The 20,351-nt window shown below is 40.3% G+C and overlaps 1 protein-coding gene across 2 annotated transcripts; it reads left to right on the top strand.

The window, feature by feature from the left end:
- The first annotated feature begins 1,040 nt into the window (after positions 1–1,040).
- LOC135708471 (PXMP2/4 family protein 3) lies at positions 1,041–18,775 on the top strand. 2 transcript variants are annotated; one of them, XM_065230593.1, is made up of 5 exons: positions 1,041–1,160; positions 1,623–1,661; positions 1,972–2,094; positions 17,400–17,775; positions 17,846–18,775. In XM_065230593.1, the coding sequence occupies exons 3-5, from the start codon at positions 2,006–2,008 to the stop codon at positions 17,957–17,959; spliced, it is 579 nt and encodes a 192-aa protein (XP_065086665.1). In that variant the 5' UTR covers positions 1,041–1,160; positions 1,623–1,661; positions 1,972–2,005; the 3' UTR covers positions 17,960–18,775. The 2 variants fall into 2 exon arrangements, with proteins under 2 accessions (XP_065086665.1, XP_065086666.1); XM_065230594.1 differs by lacking the exon at positions 1,623–1,661.
- The last annotated feature ends 1,576 nt before the right edge of the window (positions 18,776–20,351 follow it).

The raw sequence follows: 20,351 nt of genomic DNA on the forward strand, positions 1-20,351 counted from the left end.
AAGGAATCGAACACCCTGCATGCTCAAGTTGCCGACGAAAGAGAAAGTCAGCTTGAAATAAATGCTTTAAACTGACTCATTACTGAAACTATTTTTCAATGACAATGGATATCATCAACGAAGGGAGACCCGACGACGAGAAAGAAGCATTCTATGCGCAGCTGGAGCAGGTGTACGACGGCTGTTCGCAACGGGACTTCAAAATCGTCAATCGGACCAAACAGCCTGCATGCCGTATCGAACGACAACGGCCAACGATGCGTGAACTTTGCAGCCTTTCGAGGAATGGTTGTTCGAAGTACCTTTTTCCCCCGCAAGGATATCCACAAAACCACCTGGAGATCACCTGACCAACACACAGAAAACCAAATCGATCACGTTCTAATCGACGGGAAATTCTTCTCCGATATTATCAACGTCCGCAGAGAATCGATCAATGTCACTTACACCCCTTTCCTTCTAACCCCTTCAATTGAGTGTAATGTCTGTACTCTGTGTGAAGTCTGTATGAATGATCAAATATTCCCAGCTAACCACTAAGCATTAGAATTTGCAGTATATCAACCTCATATTTGCATTGTAGATGCTAGTTGATGTATGTAAGAATTTAAATGCAAATCTGTTGTAAATCAACAATTAAAATGTACAATAATTGCAAATCAGTTCTACCAATAGCGCTGTCAATTTGTGGGGCCTAGCAGTAAAGCAGCCGTGTATTAAATTTTTTACCAAAAGTGTCATTTTCTGCTGCACAATGTGCTGTTTTTAATGCTTCTTGGTTACCTGGGTCTGTATATCTGACATTCCTTACCGAAGCATGATTCGAAACCCCCTGGTGGTACACCATCTCGAATCGGTAAATTGCTGCCGCCCAAACCCATCCCAGGCAAAACAGTGGCGTGCCACTCCGTAGCTGGCAGGTAGGGGCCACATCGACGATATCATAAACATTCACCGACACAAGTAAACTCGACGACGTCAGCGATACAACCATCAAGACGTTTTGTAGCTCGAGTTTTTCACCTGGCTGTCAACTGCGACCAATATACGAACATTCCTCACGCATTTTGACGCAGTACTGCTGGAACTAGGCAAATAGGCAGAAAAATCTCATTAACAGTTATAGTAACTAGGTTTTAGGTCAATCACACTCACGTTTAGTAAGTACCGAGCGGCGAGAGGCTCTAGCTTTTTTCTAGCGGCCAGTAAGTATTGCATTTTCCGTTGCATATTTAGCGAAGGTAAGCTCAAAAGTTCAACGGGTTAAGGGAGCACTGGTCTCTGAGAGATCAGGGGACAACTTCCTACGGTCATGAATCGCCTTCTACTGAAATAGGTTCATTGAGCAAGCTAGTGAAGAAGTGCCAGTGTAGAAACTGAGGCTGCATTCGCTGTTTACACTGTTATCAGTCCGTATCGGATTATGCGTTATCATGAGTGCTTACATTGTGCCTTTTTCTCTGCTTTTCTTTTACCCTGGTGGTGTCATTCTTCAATAACACAAATACCGTCTCGCGCGACGACAACGACGACGACCACCACCGCCGGTCGAATCGCAAAAAAATAACAAATGCCCCGTCGTACATACTTATACCTCCACAACACATTCAAGCTAAGCTCAGGGAAGATAAGCGACTTACTAAGCGGACATTTTTAATTAGGTAATTGGCTCATTATACCCTCTCAAGTGCAGTTCATCAACGGCACTCTGCCTCCGTCTGTCTGTGGCCAAGTGTGACCGAATCAGTTCTACGCGTTCCTTCCCTACTTCTTATAACTACCATCGAGTGTCCACCAGACTAATTCCGACTCGAGGAAGAGAGGCAACTAACATTGAAACTAAAACTACTATCTCTCCGTTATTGCTATCATTGTGCTATCCTCGCGTGCCACATCTCTCCTCCCGCATCCATACACGCGTGTACCTGCGTGCGTGCGTGACTCGGAACCCGGGGCGAATCACCACCGAAGGAATTGAGCATCTTAGGAAGTGCAGCCAAGCAAGATGTCACTATCGAAACCGTTCTACAGTCTGCTAGGGGCGTACTTTGAGCAACTGTTCAACCACCCGGTGCGAACCAAGGCCATCACCAGGTAAGTGTTTTCGGTTTGAACTTTGCTGTCTCTCTCTATCTATATATTTAGGGAATGCATCGTGATCGTTTTGAACCTTCCTTCCGTTATTGGTGTTTCATTTATTCAGTTTTCTCCCTGTTTAATATGGAAAATTGATATAACTTCGGGTTATTTAATTGAATCAAAAGTTAGTGTGCATGTGGATTTGATGGGTAGTCGATTCACTCTCAACGAAACCTTGACTTAAGGAATGATGTTTCGTTGAGAGTGAATCGGCTGAAGAGGATTACTAGGCATGTTTTTTTATACAGCTAAATTATCTTTGCAGCAAAAAACAACAATGACGAAAACATGACGATCAATCATAAAAATGATACAGACAAAAAAAAGAGTAATTGGCCTTTGCTGCATCTTTGCCGTGGAATAGCAAAGTTGTGTTGTAAGCACTCAAAATTATAAAAGCTACGCTAAATTTGAACTCTGTCGGCCGACGCATAATTCGATATAAAAGGAGAGAATTATTTTTATATTATTTATTACAACGATGTATAATTTGAATGTATCTAATCTGTAGCATAGGTTGTTACACACGAAACATAACGGTGATTGAATTTCTGTTCGATTGCAATACTCTCAAATTTAATCTAGTAAGAATAAGAAATCCTCGGAAAAAATCTAATGGGAATGTTCGTTTGGCTCAGATTTTGACAGTTCATTTGGCTCAAAACATTCTCTCCGCTCATCTCTCCTTCTAGTACCTATTTCTAATTTTTACTGGAAAGCGCCTCAGAGCATTTTTTGCAAAACAACTTTGTCATCGCACAACACTCGACAAAGACTGTGTCGTTCTCCTATTTGCTTCGCACACTGTTTTCCAACGAATCTTTGAGAAAGCGATCCACACGCTAACTTGAAAGTACCCATTAATGAGTAAAAAATTATCCATTTTGAAGGAAAGTTCTAGTCGACATTCTAGTAGCACACCACAGACAAACAGACATATCACTCGCAAGTTGTTCATCGAACAAGCATTAAACGGTAAATTTAAAAGTATCGTAGTTGGTAGTACCAACAATCAATACGAAACTAACGATTTTAAATTGGCTCACCACTTTAGTAGCCTATTGGTCCCAAGCAAACGATTAACGTACCCTATTCTAGTCGAAATTCTAGTACTATGCAATGTTTGTTTTGATTCGCTATGAAAGTTTGACAGATAAAATGAGGGGTTATTGGTTTTTCCTATGTTTCGAGGGGTGATTCGACAAGCTTGGGACCGAAGATAGTACCAGAGGTGAGCCAAAAAGTTGAGCACGTTTCTTCGGGACCTACTTGTCTTAGAGTTTCCTCTATGGTAGTACTAACCGGTGGAAACTAACGATTTTAAATTGGCTCACTACTTGACTTGCCTATTTGTCCCAAGCAAATCGATTAACCAGGGAGTCTACTCAATCCAAGGAATCAAATTCCCTGAGTTTTCCAGGTTTTTCCAGGTCGGATGAAAGAAATTCCAGGTACATACAAATTATGAACATTATTTTTTTTTCTATTTATCCATCTGGAATCCCTTTTACGTACTTATTGATTTATGTTATTTTCGATTGTTCAAACTTGGGCGTTGGTACTTGTAAGTCGGCTCAGCAAAAAAGTTATTGAATATTACAGCAGAACAGATGCACATAGGTTGTTTAATATTAATTTGTACAATTTATGTTTAGTAAATGCACCAATAGTGGAGGTACGTTAGTACAATGTACTTCTACAGCGGCTTAGGAAGACTCTATAAGCCACCATAGGAACACATTGCACTAAAGTACCTCCACTATTGGTGCATTTATCCTACACATAATTTGCGAAAAGAAATTATATCCATGGGTGTAATATTGTATTTGGTTTTTGCAATCACATTAGTTATTCATACAGTAGCATGCATTACGTCAATCAATATTACATTCTTTTTTGGTATTTGTGTAGTATTTTTTTAATTCAAGAAAATAAATATAAGTAAGAAACCTGTCTATACTATTCGATAAAACGATATATCAAAATTTGATTACAATATGCTGTCAAAAAAAAAATATCATTTTAATAATATGTTTGAGTCCAACTTTGTTTGGAAGATCAAGACAGAATAAATCATGGTTTCACATGTCTACAATCTCTTAAGGTCCGTTTAGACTATCTGATTTTGACCGCCGCCATAATGAAAAATCTACTCGAATTTACTTTCGACACTCTTTGTCGAGCCCCCCCTGTTTGCTGGTGTTCACACTGCTTGCACATGTCGAAAGAACTGTCAATTTAGATTTCAAAACAAAACTGTATCAGGAACCAAAAGTAAATACTTCCATCATGGATTACCGGAAAATTGCTCTAGTTTCGGCAGACGTATTTGCTTTTATTATTTTAAATAAAATGAGAAGGAGAAGGTGAACTTTGTGGAGTAGGAAATGGTTGCTCAGGAGGAACACCGGCAGGGATCTGGCTCATCTTGTCCTTCAAGAGCTGCGATATGAAGATGAAAATGGATTTCAAAACTTCGCTAGGATGTCGATACCAACTTGAGACAAGCTAGTGGGAAAAGTTCTCACTAGATCTTCATGATTCCTTGAGTTCTGAAAATTTCTGTTAACAACGCAATTCTGCAAGGTCTTCAAACCTTTTGACGTCCCTAAAGTTTTGTTTCTGTTCTCCGGTAAAATTTCTTTAAAGATCAACAATCTTTCCTGATGATCTGAAAATTTCTCGGTAGTTCTACAGATTTCTTTGAAGTTCGGTGTGTTCTTCAGAAGTTCTGCAAATTTTCCTAAGAATCTACAAAGTTTCTGAATCCCTGAAGATTTAAGATCCTTGAAGATCGACAATTATCTCTGATGTTCACAAAATTTCTAATAATCTACAAACTTCTCGAAAGTTCTGCAATTTTTTCTGCAGATTTTCATGATTCAATGAATATCTGCAAATATCTCTGAACATCTATACAATTTTCTAAAGAATTAAAAGATTATCTAGAAATTTTTGAGCTTTCCGGAAGTTTTAGGAAGTATTCTGAAGTTTTTCTAATTTTTCTCAAGCTGTGCAAATATCTCTAAAGATCAGCGAACATACCTGAAGTTCTGTGAATGTCTCTCAAAATCCAAGAACCGCAGTAAAATTCTGAAAATTTATTTAAACATCTGCTAATTTTTTAGTAGATTTACGATCTACCCTCTGAACTTTTCTGAAGTTCCTAAAATTTATTTCAAATTCTGTAATGTTTTCTAAAGTACTGCATTTCTGCTCTAAAGATCTACGAACTGCGCTGAAGTTCAATAAATTTCACAGTAGATCTCCGAACTTTTCTAAAGTTCTTTAAATTTCTTTGTGAATTCTTGATCTAAATATCGGCGAACTTTCCCGAAGATCTGTTAGTTTTGCTGAAGTATTGCAAATTTTTCTAAAAACGTACAAACTTTCTGACGTTCTACAGACTTCTCTTAAGGTCTACGGACTACTCTGAAGTTCTTTAGATCTATCTATTTCCGACTTCCATATTGTACTTTTGTACTTCGCTGCGATTTGATTTTGGAATTGAGGTGCTTTTCTGACATTTAACGAATTTTTCTGAAGATCTCACATTTGTGTGAAACTTTCTGTCAAATTCCTGCAGCATTCCTGTTCTGTAAAGTTGTCTTAAGCTCCGTAGCTCTATTCCCAAAATCTACATTTAAAAAAACTTGAGGCTCAATAAATTTCTCAGTAGATCTGCAAACTTCTCTGATGTTTTGTTAATTCCTCTCGGGTTACCCTGAAGATTTGAAAATTTCCTTGAATATTACCTAACGTTGTCAAAATTTATCTGAAAATATTTGAGCTTCCTTGAAGTTTTAAATGTCTCTCTCAGAATCTACAAATTTTCCTGAAATCGTGTAAACATTTTTTTTAAATTGCCGAACTTCCCTGAAGTTCTGCAATTTCGACGTAGGACTACGTCTTTGATTTCTATATGGGGGTACACTTTGTGAAAACCGAAAATGGAACATGTAACAAATTAAGAAAGATTTTGAACGTTAATAACTCAGCTGCCCCTGGTCCAATTTCAGTAATTTTATCACCAATCGATCAGAAATATGGCTACGCATCGATAACAAGCGAAAGCGGCCATGCATGTCATCTACGTTTTGAAGTGACAGGGACGCACTCTGTTTGGTTTCGGAGGTTAAATCATCACCAACTTTGACAACAAAACGGCGCTTTTCAGGGCCACCAAGCTTATTACAGTAAAGAGTAGGAATAGAATTCATCTGCCTGTTTGTCCATATTCAGAACCAAGGACCACACAAAATGCTCATGTAATCAAACTGGAATCAGGGGTACAAATTATTTCGATCAACCTTGATCAACTTTGAATCGCCACGGCCGGATATTTTCGATGGAAGAAGCAACAATCTAGCATTTAATTCGACGAAGACGGCAGGAAACATTTGTGAAGCCGAGTTATTTACGAAAGAGAGTGTCGATGAAGAGAATCGATCAATGTAGATAGGACCTATTGAAAAGTGACGCGATATTTGTTTTCCGTACACGCTATTTCAAAACTACCCAAATTTGGGTGGAATCCACCCAGATCGGTCAAAACTGAACCTACCCAAAAATGGGTAAACTGTGTTGGAAGTGACAAGTTGACAAATGAACAACATCGACATGAATCCGATCGACATTGTTCATTTGTCAACTTGTCAGTCCCAACACAGTTTACCCATTTTTGGGTAGGTTCAGTTTTGACCGATCTGGGTGGATTCTACCCAAATTTGGGTAGTTTTGAAATAGCGTGTACTGAGCTCCAATGCTACCGACGCCAGGGAGGCAACTCCCACACCTGGACCCTACATATCGACCCATCAACTCAGGGGACCAGCGGCTTTACTTCCCGAAGGAAGGTGGGATCAGATATGTTATGCCTCAGAACATGCCGGTGCGACTGAGATTGGACCCAGGCCTGCTGGGATGAGAGGTAATCACGTTAACCACCACCGCCATTCGCCGTGTACGCAAAAGGAAAAGAGCCAGTGTCGCTACTTGATAGCAAACTACTCATAATGGGAGGAGTCTTTGTAGCTTTTATACCACTTGATTGCACATCATTCTGCTCTAACCTGAAAAGATATAAAAGAGCGCTGCTGTATGGCATTAGCTCATTTTCGCTTCGGACGGCGTGGTAAACAGCAATAGCAGCAGTAGGAAGGTGGTGGCTAGTCCACTCCTTCACACCTAACAAGCAACAAATGACTGTGACTGGTGGAGGAGGCAGCAAAGGAGGATAACCGCCATCGGTCGTCTGGCTCGCCGTGCTGTCAAACGTATCTCCGGTCTGTTCTACGAGATGTGCTGAAGGTGTTCCTGAAAAATGATGTCCGTGATGCTGTCACTTAAACTAAACACGGCAAGCGTAAGTGGCCATGGATGTCCTCTTCAATAAAACGGCCCTTTTCAGGGCCATCAAGCTTACATCAGTAAAGAGTTGGAATAGAATTTATCTGTGCTTTTTTGTCCATATTCAGAACCACAAGCCCCCAACCACCACACAAAATGCTCTCCAGAGTTGTAATCTTGTAACCAAACTTGGAAGCAGGGGTGCAAGTGATTTTGATTGATTCTCTTAATCAACTTTCTCTTTGAAAAAAAAAAAATACTACAAATTTGGTACGCCTACAGTTGAAAAACGGAAAGAGTTGAGGTAATAGATAATTGACCAATTAAAAGAACTAAATGCTCTTCACATTTATACCAACAATCAATACGAAACTAACGATTTTAAATTGGCTCACCACTTTAGTAGCCTATTGGTCCCAAGCAAACGATTAACGTACCCTATTCTAGTTGAAATTCTATTACTACACTATGTTTGTTTTGATTCGCTATGAAAGTTTGACAGATAACATCAGGGGTGTGTGGATTCATGCAGAACATGCAGGGGTGAGTGAAATAGCTTGGGACTGCTTGGGACCGTTGTTCTGGTACTGAGTGAGCCAAAAATAATAATGATTTTCTTCGGGACCTTCTAGTCTTAGAGTTACCTCTATGTTTATACCGTCCTCTAGCGGTCCTACGTCAAGCTTCCGTTCGTGCTCCTAGGCACAGACCCTTCTACTTTTTACTGAAGATCCAATAACATTTCTGAGATTCTTGTGATTTTTTCAGAAGTCCTGTAATTTTTTTCAAAGTTCTGTAGCTTTGTTTTGAAGATCTACGAACTTTTCTGATGTTGAATAATGTTTCGAGGATCTCCAAACTTATGTAAAATACTTTATATTTCACTGTAGATTCTTGGACTTGTCTAAAGTTATGCGAATTTCCCTGAAGATTTGCAAAATTTCGCTTATAGTTTTACAAATTGATTTGAAATTATTTTTGCTTGCTTGAAGTTTTGAAAATTTCTTTGAACATTGATCTGAAGATCTACAACCTCTCTTGTGATTTTGTTTTTATGAATTTCTATTAATTACTTTTAATTTGTTTGTAGTTCTGTTCTCAAGATCTACGAACTACCCTGAAACTCAACACATTTCTCAGTAGATCTCCAACCCTCTCTGAAGCTCAAAAAAAAAATCTATGTAGGCTCTCAAACCTGCTGTCTGCCATGCTTATTCTTATACAATACATGACGGTTGCCAGTCTCTGTTCTTCGACTGTTTCCTTTTTACGACGATTTTGATCTTCCACATACAAATCAGCGAAGAGCGAGCGTGACAAGACTCTCTGAATGAACTTGTCTCGTTCGCACACGTTGTCTTAGCTGTCAGATGCTTGTCAAGTTCAGTGCCCTTAAGAAACGTTTCGACAAACTGAACGAAAAACTTCTTTTGAATTACGAATGAAGTGATAATTGGAAAATTCCCTGAGTGGAACGAAAAATCCCTGAATATTCCAGGTTTTTCCAGAAAAAGTAAAATTCCCTGTAAATTCCCGGTTTTCCAGGTAGTAGACACCTTGTTAACGCACCCCATTATAATCGAAATTCTTGGACTACCCTATGTTTGTTTTGATTTACTATGAAAGTTTGACCGATAAAATGAGAGGTTCGTGGATTTTCCTGTTTCGAGGGGTGCACACACTAAGATTATTTTACCGAAATCTGTGAAATTTACCGAAATCTCAACAGCTTTTGCCGTCTTCTTCGGCAGCTTCCATCCTGTTTTTCCTTTTCATCCGTTCCGTCTTCTTTTGTTTTCTCTTCATCATCTTCTCAGTTCCTGTGTTTCTTTTAGATTCTTCGATACATATTGACTTCCTGCAGAAACTTCAGCAACTGCTTTTCCGGGCTAACGCCGCTGGTAGGCTGGTTGATTCAATATCGTATTTCACTCTGGCTGTTTCAAACTTCCTGCAGTGTAAAATCACGTGGTGGACATCCACGACAGTCCCACAGCATTCGCAAACCATGTATGGCCGATGCGCAGTCGAGTGAGCACTCGCTGGTCGGTGGAACTTTGCTGGTCAGCACATAACTTCGTGCTAAAAGCTGACTCAAAGCTGACCCCTTTTTTGTTTTGCCTCATTGGTATAACTGGCATAGTTGGACATCGATCTGTCAAAATAAAATTTTCGTGATAACGACACTGAGCGTTCATAAGGGCCAATGTCGAAAACATAAATAATGGCTTCTTTCGTAAATGTCTCGTAGGTCAAAGTCAATCCATGTAAGCCACTAAGTTTATCGGATAGGAGGACCCTTTTATACACAATTATGTAGTTGCGTTTTCTTGAGTGAGTTTTCATTTTCGAGAAATTCACACAAAAAGGAATTGTTTGCGTTTGCAGCATTGGCCCTTACGAAAGTAAGCATTGTCGTTGACGGCGACTCTGCAGCTCTTTACTCCTGGTGAAATCCCATAAGCATCTGACAATCTGTGCATGAAATCTAGCGGACTTCCCAACAAACAATTTTAGCTGCAGCTTAGCTTATACAGGCAAAAATTAGCTGCATAAGGCAAATTTTAGCTGTATAAGCTAATCTGCAGCTGAAATTGTTTGTTGGGTTTGTCTTATCTCTTCATTCCTCCAGCAAACCGCCGTTTCTTCACGCAAAGATTGACAGAATAATATGGGACTTTCATAAGAGTGAAAGGGTAAGGAAATGTTCACCAAGCTTCACGAACAGACTTATGTTTGCTCTTTGGATTTTACCATAGGAGTGAAGAGTTACAGAGTGACCCAAGAGGCGAATTGTTAATAGTCGCGGTAATGCGTAACAGCTGAGGCCCAGATAATTGGTCGTCTCTTTTGTTTCTTCGCTTTTTAAGTGCTTGACGGAGTTTGACGTGTGGGGTGGGCATTCTTTTTTCGACAAGCTCGACAGGGGACTTTCAAATGATTTATTGACTAATATTTTCAAGTCAGTCAGAAACCCATCAAGAGCGTTCTTATTAAGTAATATTGCCTATTTACAGATGCAATATTTCTTTGTCTCTTCGATCTTATTGGTTTGCATTGGATTCATTACGGAAATTATGTTATGTTGCAAACAATTCGAAGATTTGTTGATTACGTTGATAACTATTATTTTGTCTGTGGTATGTTGAAATATTGTTAACTGTGCTTTTAGTGCGTCAACTTATGATTACATCACGAATTATTCAGTGGATGCATATTAACGTTAATTTTCTTTAGTAAATAATGCTTAGCTTTGATACTGCTAGCAAGTCCCCCCTGGGACCTTAGCCATAGTGGTCGAAAAAAAGTTTACTATTAGCGAATTTGTTTATTATCCAGGTTGGAACCAGTTCCAACCCGTGCGAACCCGAGCTTATTGTCAGTGCGAACCTCAACCCGAGCCAGGTTACAAAAACAAACGTTAACACTGACGTTTGAAAGGCAACAAGCAGACACAATCTTGATACCCGATCCAGGTTGAAACTGAATTAAAAACAAATTCGCTATATGATTGTGTGTAGCTCCTCCTTTTCCTTTTCGATCAACAAGGATTAACCTTGCCACATTTTTGGTACAAAGTAATTGGAGTAGTTCTTTGTGTTGGGATTTTTGAAAAAAATTTCAATTAATCATGTTTTGTTGTTTTTGACATCATCCACATCCAGAGGGCCAGTCACTTTCGAATGTATGGGAATGGTAGGAAACCATTTGAAAATGCATGAAAATTTTCAGTTTTTATTTATAACCGTCTTTATGGGCAGTTTTAGATGCTCAAAAATTGCACGAGTACATTACTATGGTGATAAGGTAAACACTCGTTTATGTGTTTCCTTCTTTGAAAGCATGTTTAGTCACAAATCGTAGATTTTCTGATATTCTCCATACTGCAAAAATGATTTTCCTACCACTGAAGGGGTGACATCTCTCGGATCGTCAGTATAGCTACTACTCAAATCATATAATTAATTGACGGCAATTGAGAAACATAGGGAAAGGGAGGGTTGAAATCTTGGATATTGCAGGTATCGATAAGCGCTCGATATCATTTATCGTCCTGCTTGCAAAATTCTTGCGAATGGAACTAAGCAGTCAGCTCAAAACACTGCATATTTTTCAAATGGTACTTCTCACTCTTGTTCCAAATTTTGCTGCTTCTCTCTGGACTTCGAAATGTAAGCACTTAATTCCAAATTTACGCGGTCGTGTTTTTCCTTCTACGAAGCCTAATGAAATCAAAGTTTGATACAATTGGTTCCAAAATTTAGAAAATGTCCAAAGAAGGAAACGTTACATACATGTTTCTTCTAAGTTTTCCACAGTTTTTCTGTGTGAAGCAAGGTGATGAATTTGTTAAAGTTAGCTATTTAATTATAAATAAAGCACATAAATGGTTGAAGAAATAGTAAGACATGTGTTCAGGAGTGCTAAGAACACATTGAATTATAAACCACGGTAGAATTATTTAAAAGAATTGACAAGCCCCTTGATCCCCTTTCTCATTTCACAGCTGGTATAATCAATTTGACAGATCGATGTCCTTCTATACCACTTGAAATAATGAAATGGGGTCGATTTTTGATGATCGAGTTCCACATATGTGGTTTCGTGTTTAACCTCCTTCAACTTGACTTCCATTAATTGCGCCCTGCGTTCTTCCCATAGCAGACGAATGGCATGGTTCAATGCCTTGATGGCATCCTTCCTCGGAATGTCGACGTTGAGTGGCGGACTGTTGCGTGCTTCGCCGGCGAGTGGATCTGCTTCTTCGTTTCCAGGGATGCTCTTCGATCTCTTGGATCCAGGGATGCTGTGACTTGCCGCTTTCTATGGTCAAAAGGCAACTTTCCGAGTCAGACAGCATGAGCAATTCGTTCGATGTACCCTTGTTGAGAGCCGATTTGATAGCAAAGGCCTCCGCCGCAAAAACGCTACACTGTGACGGAAGGCCCTGCATCTACTGCGTTGTCACACTTTGATCCGTCAGTGTAGACAACCGAAGCACGCTTGAACCGGTTTGAAAGTAATTCCAGTACAATGGAACGCACCACTATATCCGGGGGATCTCCAGCTTTCACCTGCCGTCTCACGTCCCATACAATACGTGGCTTGGGTGCAGGGCTGGCAAATGTCATTTTCAATGAAAGATTTCACGCGATATTTACAGAGATACTTCTGTCACTATCATCGGATGAGAAAACGATGATAGAATTTTTTGTCATGACAGAACGTGACAGTGTTGTGATCATCGTAATTACTAGCTTATTTATTGCTTTGAAAGTTACTTGTACCGAGGAAATCTTAATAATAAATTCATTCTACCGATTACATACGGTTACATTCTTAAATTAATCTAAATCAGTTAGAAATGTTGATGTCAAAACCACATAAGAATTATTCTCATGAATGCTTGATCATTGAAAAATTACAAGAAAGCTAATGATAGGTAGTTTCATCTCGTGATAGTGAGAGGACCTGTTTTCTCATTGTCACATGACGGCCGTGATATTTACCAGCTCTGCTTGGGTGCATGCCACCTTCGGTTGGTGAAACGAATCCGATCAGCGATGTTCGGAAGTCGTTGATCAACCATCATAAGACGGACGGTTGCTCGTTTTACAACTGGAAGGTCGTCATTTCTGTGTTCCTTCTCCAGCATACGGATGGCAACACAAGTTAAAGGCTGAAGAACCAGGAGGTCAAACGGTAAGGTCCCCGCTTCAGCCATAATCACTGGAATCGGGCTGGTAACGTACGCTTCAGAGGCAAACCGGACCATCCGGTTGTAGACGGGTGAAAGATTTTGAATTACTGAGTCCTTCGACGAGTACAATGCCGTAGAGAAGCCGCGAAGTGATGATTGCCGAACCGATGCACCATGCCCGCGCGGAATCCTAGCTCCGATCATTTTCAGAATTCGCAGCCTAGAGCCGCATGCAGTTTTAACTGTCGTGCAATGTTGTTTGAAAGTCAGTATCCGGTCGAGAATAACATCTATGATCTTCAGTCGCGTCGTCTACGGTACAACCACCCGATCGATGCAGATATCGTTGCTGGACTGCAATAGAAAATGTTGGATTTTTTTGCGGAGATTTTGAAACCGACGCTTTTAGCCCACTCGTCGACAGTTCTCACCGCAGCTTGCAGATCATGATACAGAGGTTGCTCCTTATTTCTTCGTACTACGAGCAAGATATCGTCTGTATACAGGAGTACGGTAACTGTATGCGGCAACACTCTGAAGATCGGTTGCACTGCTACCAGGAACAGGGTGACCGAAAGTACTGACCCTTTAGGAACGCCGTTCTCCAATGGCATTTCACGCGATGAATGTTCTTCCACAATCACCCGAATCAGTAAAATTGTACATTGAAGATGGAAATCTAATCCCAAGCTCAATCTATGTGGTTCCCTGTGCAATCCCTGTAACCAGTAACGGAGTAGCAACTATGACGTGCACGGTCGTTAATAAACATTACATTTACTATTTTTGGAGCCATACCTGAACATAGCCAATATGTATGGATATTGAAATATTGGTTCTGTGTTGTTCTAATCACTGATTTTTAGTACTGATTGCTGATATTAATCAGTATTAGGCTGATGCAAATTTTGTTTTTAATTTAAGTTACCTCCATAAATGGAAAATATTATTTGCATCAGCCTATTTGTTTTTATTAAGGTAATGTACAGCAAACCTTTTCTTAGCGTTGACGATTCACACGGATAATTTTCAAATAGTACACATGTACATGTGAACGAACTGATCAACCTGGCGAGAATAATCGTGTATGACTACAGTGATTCTCACTCACACATATATAGGGGAAATGGATGTAATGTCGGCCTAAATGCCCCTAATTTGGCATACATGAATTCAGAAATCGACTAAATTTTCAATAGCGACCAAAAATATCCATTAGTACCGTCTCAATGACGCGTTCATTAGCATTAGCATTAGCATCGAACCAGTTGCACAATATCGTAGGTGGTACGAATTCAAAACTATTAAACTATTAAACCACAGACAAACAGACATAACACTCGCAAGTTGTTCATCGAACAAGCATTTAACGGTTAATTTAAAAGTATCGTAGTTGGTAGTACCGCCACCTGTGGCGCGCATAGTCAATTCCCTTGCGTTTGACGTTTACACACTACCGCCATCTGTTCAGCGTACTACCCGCCACAGTGTACTCAAAAATTTATGTTTGTTAGCCGAGATCTCGGCAAAACTCCCGTTTGTTAACTGAATCTTGGCAAATTTTTCATGGAGATCCAGCAAAATAGATTGTCGAACCGAGCTGTTAGGTGGTGCCCATCTCGGCAAAAAAAATCTAATAGCGAATTCGTTTATCATTCAGTTCCAACCTGGATCGGGTATCAAGATTGGGTCTGCCTGTTTTCTGACAAACGTCAGTTTGTTCGTTTGTTTTTAAAACCTAGCTCAGGTTGAGGTTCGCACTGACAAAAAGTTCGGTTTCGCACTGGGTTGGAACTGGTTTCAACCCCGATAATAAACGAAATCGCTATAAGTGTGTAGGATACACCCAGTCAGTGTTGCTGGCAAATGTATATTTTTTTTATAGATGTTGAAATTGCTGGCCAGAGCGTCTGCTGGAACCTGCTGAAATAAAATGAAGATATAACCTGGTGAACTCATCATCGTTGTCACACTCGTAACAAGCTAAAAAACAATCAAGTCGATTAATTAATTAGAAATATGACTTTCGTTTCCGCCCGACTTGAAAAACATGGTTTCGATCAAAACGCGATTAAGGATAAATGTCATGCCGGGAGCGCGCAGCTAGTCCCCATAGTCTCCGCTCCAACATAGGGTAGATAGGGGCAATATGGTCCCCCTAAGAAAAACACATCATAACACATGAAAAACATTCATAAATGTATGATAGCTGTGATCATGCTCATGCTTTGGAATATGTTTGATAATATACAATGTTCAAAATATGGATTAAATATGATAATAAATTATTGTTTGAAAAATTTCAGTTTTTGCTCCGATCAACAACCATACGGGGCAATATGAGCACCCTAGTAAAAGTTAACGTTTTGACAGGTTTTCACTAGAAAATAAAATTTAGGAATCATGTGAAATAGAAACATATGTTCTTTTAGCAACAGTCACGTGTATTGCTCGCTGTAGAACCAGCGGATCAGTAAAATGTAATATACAGAATTCAATGCTTGTTTTCTTGACTGCATATCTTATAATATTCTAGAGATTTTGAGCTAATGTTACATTTCCATTATTATCTTAGACATGTAATTGAATTTTGATACGATTTTCATGGAGATGCATATTAGAAATTTTTTTAACAAGTTTGTAAAAAAATTAGGTTGAGGTAATAGGTATTATGCTCAAACGAACGGTGGCCCACCTCGCCCCGTATGGTCTTCTTGCCCCCATCCCCCTAATGCAAAAGAAACTGTTCCCGAGTATAAAACCAAATTTCCCGTATTTTTTGAGACTCCAAACTATCATTTAAGACCAAAAAAACAATTGTTTGAACCCCTTAAATAGCTTGGTAGAAGGTGCTCTATAGAATTCTAATCAGCCTTATTTTTAAGTCGTTAGAAGAGCTTGGAAGTTCCGATACCATAATTGAAGAGCATTCTAAGCAGCTTCTGGCGGAACTTGAATGGCACTTTTAGAAAATAAGTTAAAAAAGGTTTTTGTCCTCTACACCATATTTAGATTGCACTTTTATGAAAGTTATTTCTAAAGTCAGGTCTATATGAAAGTTATTTCTAAAGCCATGTAAGAACGTGTATTGATTAATTACAGAATTAAAGAAATTAAGACGTAATTAAATTCCTGTTTAATTTTTTTTAATGTTGCATAAATATAAGAATTATGATTTATTTGACCGACTGATCATTTCAGCAACTCAGATCATTGCATATTAACCTACATGAAATTTTGTTACTAATAAAGACTTGTGCGGTTTGTTTCATGCGGTTATGACAGTCCTTTTTATAAACTTTCAAGTTGCTAAGAAGTTCCGCTAAGAACTTGTTCGGAACTTTGTTGCGGCCATGTTTTCAGCCTTGCCTGAAGTTCATAACAAGTGCTTAGAGATGTTTTTTTTTAACTTTTCTTGAACTTCAAGTTGCTAAGAGTACGCATTGGAACTTTTTGGAGCCTGAAGTTCCTCGTATGCTTTCCATAGCTTCTAAAGTAGTCAGAAAGTTCTGTTGGAACTTTTGGTTGCTTGGGGTGCCTCGGGTAGTTTAAAAACTCGACATTCGCTACCGCGCTAGTGAAAATACTGGATGTAAGGCAACTGCATTCAATATCTTGAATGCTAGACGATACAAAAATTTATCGACATTTAGACTCTTTTCGGCTGACTTTTGCAGCTTATGTTAAAATTGATGGTTCTCTTTTTTTCCGGTGCGGTTGTTTGTTCAGAGGGTATACAATTGTACCGCAAAAGGCTGGGATACTCGGCCAGCCATTGCGGCAACAAAACTCGTTGGGCAAATGTGGTGAAACTCACAAAGAGGATTCTTGCCACAACGAAGAATCCTCATCCCTTGCAGGACCGTCTCAATGACGCGTTCGTCTAGATAAAATTGATAAATAGCAGATTTTTAGCGATGGAGCCAATCTTAGATCCATAGGCCAACATTAGAGCCATTTCCCCTACCTATTTGTTAATTATTTTGTTTTAGACTTAGTGAAGTCTTAATGCATCAAACCATATAACTACACGAATGCAAGCTAAGTCGTCTTAGCCATTAGAATATCTTATCGCTCACGGTGGAAAACAATTCAGCTGAGATAGCATATCGCGTACCCATAAAACAAACAGAAATACGACCCATCTAGTCAAGATTGGCACCGATTCGCTTGTGCACCCATATATTCACGTACCAATTTTTGTTTTCAGCTGCGTCATCGCCACATCAGCCAACTACTGCTCCCAGAAGATAGCCGGCACGAAAAAAGTTAACACCGACACACTGGTAGCCTATGGACTGTTCGGATTGATCTTCACCGGGCCGCTGTCGCACCTGTTCTATCAATGGCTGGAACGGATCACAAACGATCGCCGCTTCAAGCAACTGCTGATGCTGCTGGGTGAACGGGCCATCTTTGCCCCGGCCATCACGGCCCTGTCGCTATACTTCATCACCCGGTTCGAGGGCAAAGGCCACGAAGATGGCGTTAGCAATCTGAACGATCTGTACAAGTTGATCGTCTTGAACAATTGGAAGTACCTAACGCTCCCGGTGCTGATCAACTTCAGATTTGTGCCTCCGATGGTAGGTCCCAGAAATCCTATGCAAGTCTTTGTTACCTTTTATACTAATCAAGTGTTCTTCCCGTTTGCAGCTACGCGTGCTTGTCGCCAACATCATCGGCTTCTGCTGGATCGTCTTCCTGTCGGCCAAGCGCCGAAAGGCCGAACTTCTGCGCCGCCAGGCGGAGGAACAGCGAAACTCCTGAGTGACGGAGAACGTCTCTTTCTGGCCTTTCGCCGTCTTGACGGAGAAACGCTGGAATGACGACGACGATGTTGACAACTACGTAGCACCGGAGAAGCCCTCGCCGAGTGAGAAGCTAGCCGGGGGCATATCAGCGTAATAACGCGTAACTGTTCCGAAACAAACCAAACAAAACAAATCCGCAGCAATCAGCTCAGTAGTTTTTTTTTTAATTTTCTTGGATAAGCATTCCATAAGTAACAAACGGAAAAGACAAAACGATAAACGGTAGAACAATTTCCGCGACAATTAACGACATAAGCCAGTAACAACAATAAAGCAGAAACAGAGAACAACAATTAGCAAAAATTGCAGGATATACCAGTAAATATTGATAACAACAAATAAGCAAAACAAACAAAAAAACCAGCAGCCTTTTTTAAATTCGCATATAAATAAGTATAAAACAGCAGCAAAAGCGCGCGCGAGAGCTATCGGTGAATAAGGAGAAATAATAACATTGAGCAAAAACAAAAGTTAAAGCAAACAAAACTAGGATACGTTTCAAATATAGGCGAAACTTGTTCAGCATTTAAAGTAAAACAAGACAAAAAAAAAAACACAAATTTGCTTCCTTGGTAAAATAATGCAATAATCATCATTGTGGGGAGGATATTCCGTTTTAATTATCTATTAGTAGAATTGATCAATTATTCACACGCCAGACACGTGTTTAGTTTAGGGGTTAGGGAGGTGCGAAAGACTTTTTTTTCTGTTACACTTTGTTCTTGGATGTAAGTTTAGTAAGATGGGGTAAAATAAAGCATTTTATATCACAGACCGGTGGTATTTGGCATTTTTTATAAGTGTGCGCAAGGAAACGATCCTTGATGATTGCAGTTGTAATTGTTCAGTCCATATCCCGTGCCTTCCGCTAAGTTGACGTATCTAGGGACCAACCCCCAGGTCTCGTCCTTCCCGTTGCTCTTGTCAAACTCACATGGGTGGTCGTATCCGGGTCCTCCCCTGGGTAGGCTGAAGTGTCCGTCCAGGTTCTGGTACATATCTATGTAGCTACTACTATTTGAAATTTTCTAAATTTTGAATAAATTGTTTCGATCTATGTTGCATAACAGCACTTCATGTGAGCGTCCATTCAGCGAAGAAGGAGGAAGAAGTCGCACCGCTACTGATCGGATTCAGTTGCTCGTCGTGAGCCGCTGTGGGCTATCCATGTCAAGCGCGTCACCCTCGTTCCGAACAACATACAACTCGTCAGCATCATCCGTGTTGGACACACAACCATCACGATAAAACGGTCCTGTTGTTTAAGAGTTAATTTTCATTGAACTTTCGTTCGCCTTGCTGCCAGCCACATCAACCCCAAAGCTTTTTGATAATGTACCCAGCAATCAAGCTTTTGTGGTCAAAAGCGCAGCAGTATTGAAGTGTGTAGCGAGTACCATACTTTTAATTGCATTCGTGATAATGCGGCTAATCTGAGGATCTGCAAGACTCTCGTTTATTTGGTTAGATCAGTGGAAGAAACAGGAGTGGTCCACCCGTAGTCTCGCGCCGTGGTGTGTTTTCATAGGTTCAAGTGACATAAGGTTTTCTAATTAGTGCAGCATTTAAAAAATCCTTTCCCGCTAGTTTTCGTTAGGCAATAGTGGATCTTTTCCGAGCGGTGTGTAAGCGTGGAAGTGATTTGGATAAGCAGGTAAAGAATGTGTTAGATTCTAGTGTGCGCGATAGTAAGGTAACGCGTGCATGTGCAACGGTTTCGGTTTCTTTCGGTAACGGTTTCTTTCTGTACATCTTCTTGGCAAAGGCTGTACATGCCCGACACACCATCCGAACCATTAGTGACCATTTCTGACCACATGGTCAGTTTCCGAGGAGACCCGGGGTACGCCGGACGAGGACCGCGAGCGTTACAAACGCGCCCTAGGCTGAGCGATACGGCCACGATAGCGCTAAATCAGCAATGAACATTTTGCTGCCGGTCGACGATCGTACCGCGTCACGCAAGCCACGTGTCGACACTACATTCATCAGCTCATTCAGCAAGTCATCTGTAGCATTTTCTGCCTGTTTCCGCCGAGGAAAGGCAACCGGATGGTTCACCGCCACCCCGTTCTGTTCATCCACCACATCATCTTCATCCGAACAGCAGCATAAAAGGTCGTGAGTATAAAATGAATCCCTGTTAGTAATTTGTCCATGCGCATGTTGACTTGAGAGCCCGCTGCCGTAGCACTTTTCCGGTTTTGCGAGGCGTATAGAACCATTCAAACCGTTTGCACGGAAACCCAATGCGCTTGCGGAGCAAGCGTGAGATCCATTGCAGCACGCACAATGAAGACGAACTACACCAGAACATAACCACACACGCACACACGCTCCATAGACAG

Source organism: Ochlerotatus camptorhynchus, unplaced genomic scaffold (genome assembly GCF_037179485.1).
Source record: "Ochlerotatus camptorhynchus isolate MF236.1 unplaced genomic scaffold, CSIRO-AGI_Acam_v1.1 ptg000330l, whole genome shotgun sequence".
NCBI lineage: Eukaryota > Metazoa > Arthropoda > Insecta > Diptera > Culicidae > Ochlerotatus > Ochlerotatus camptorhynchus.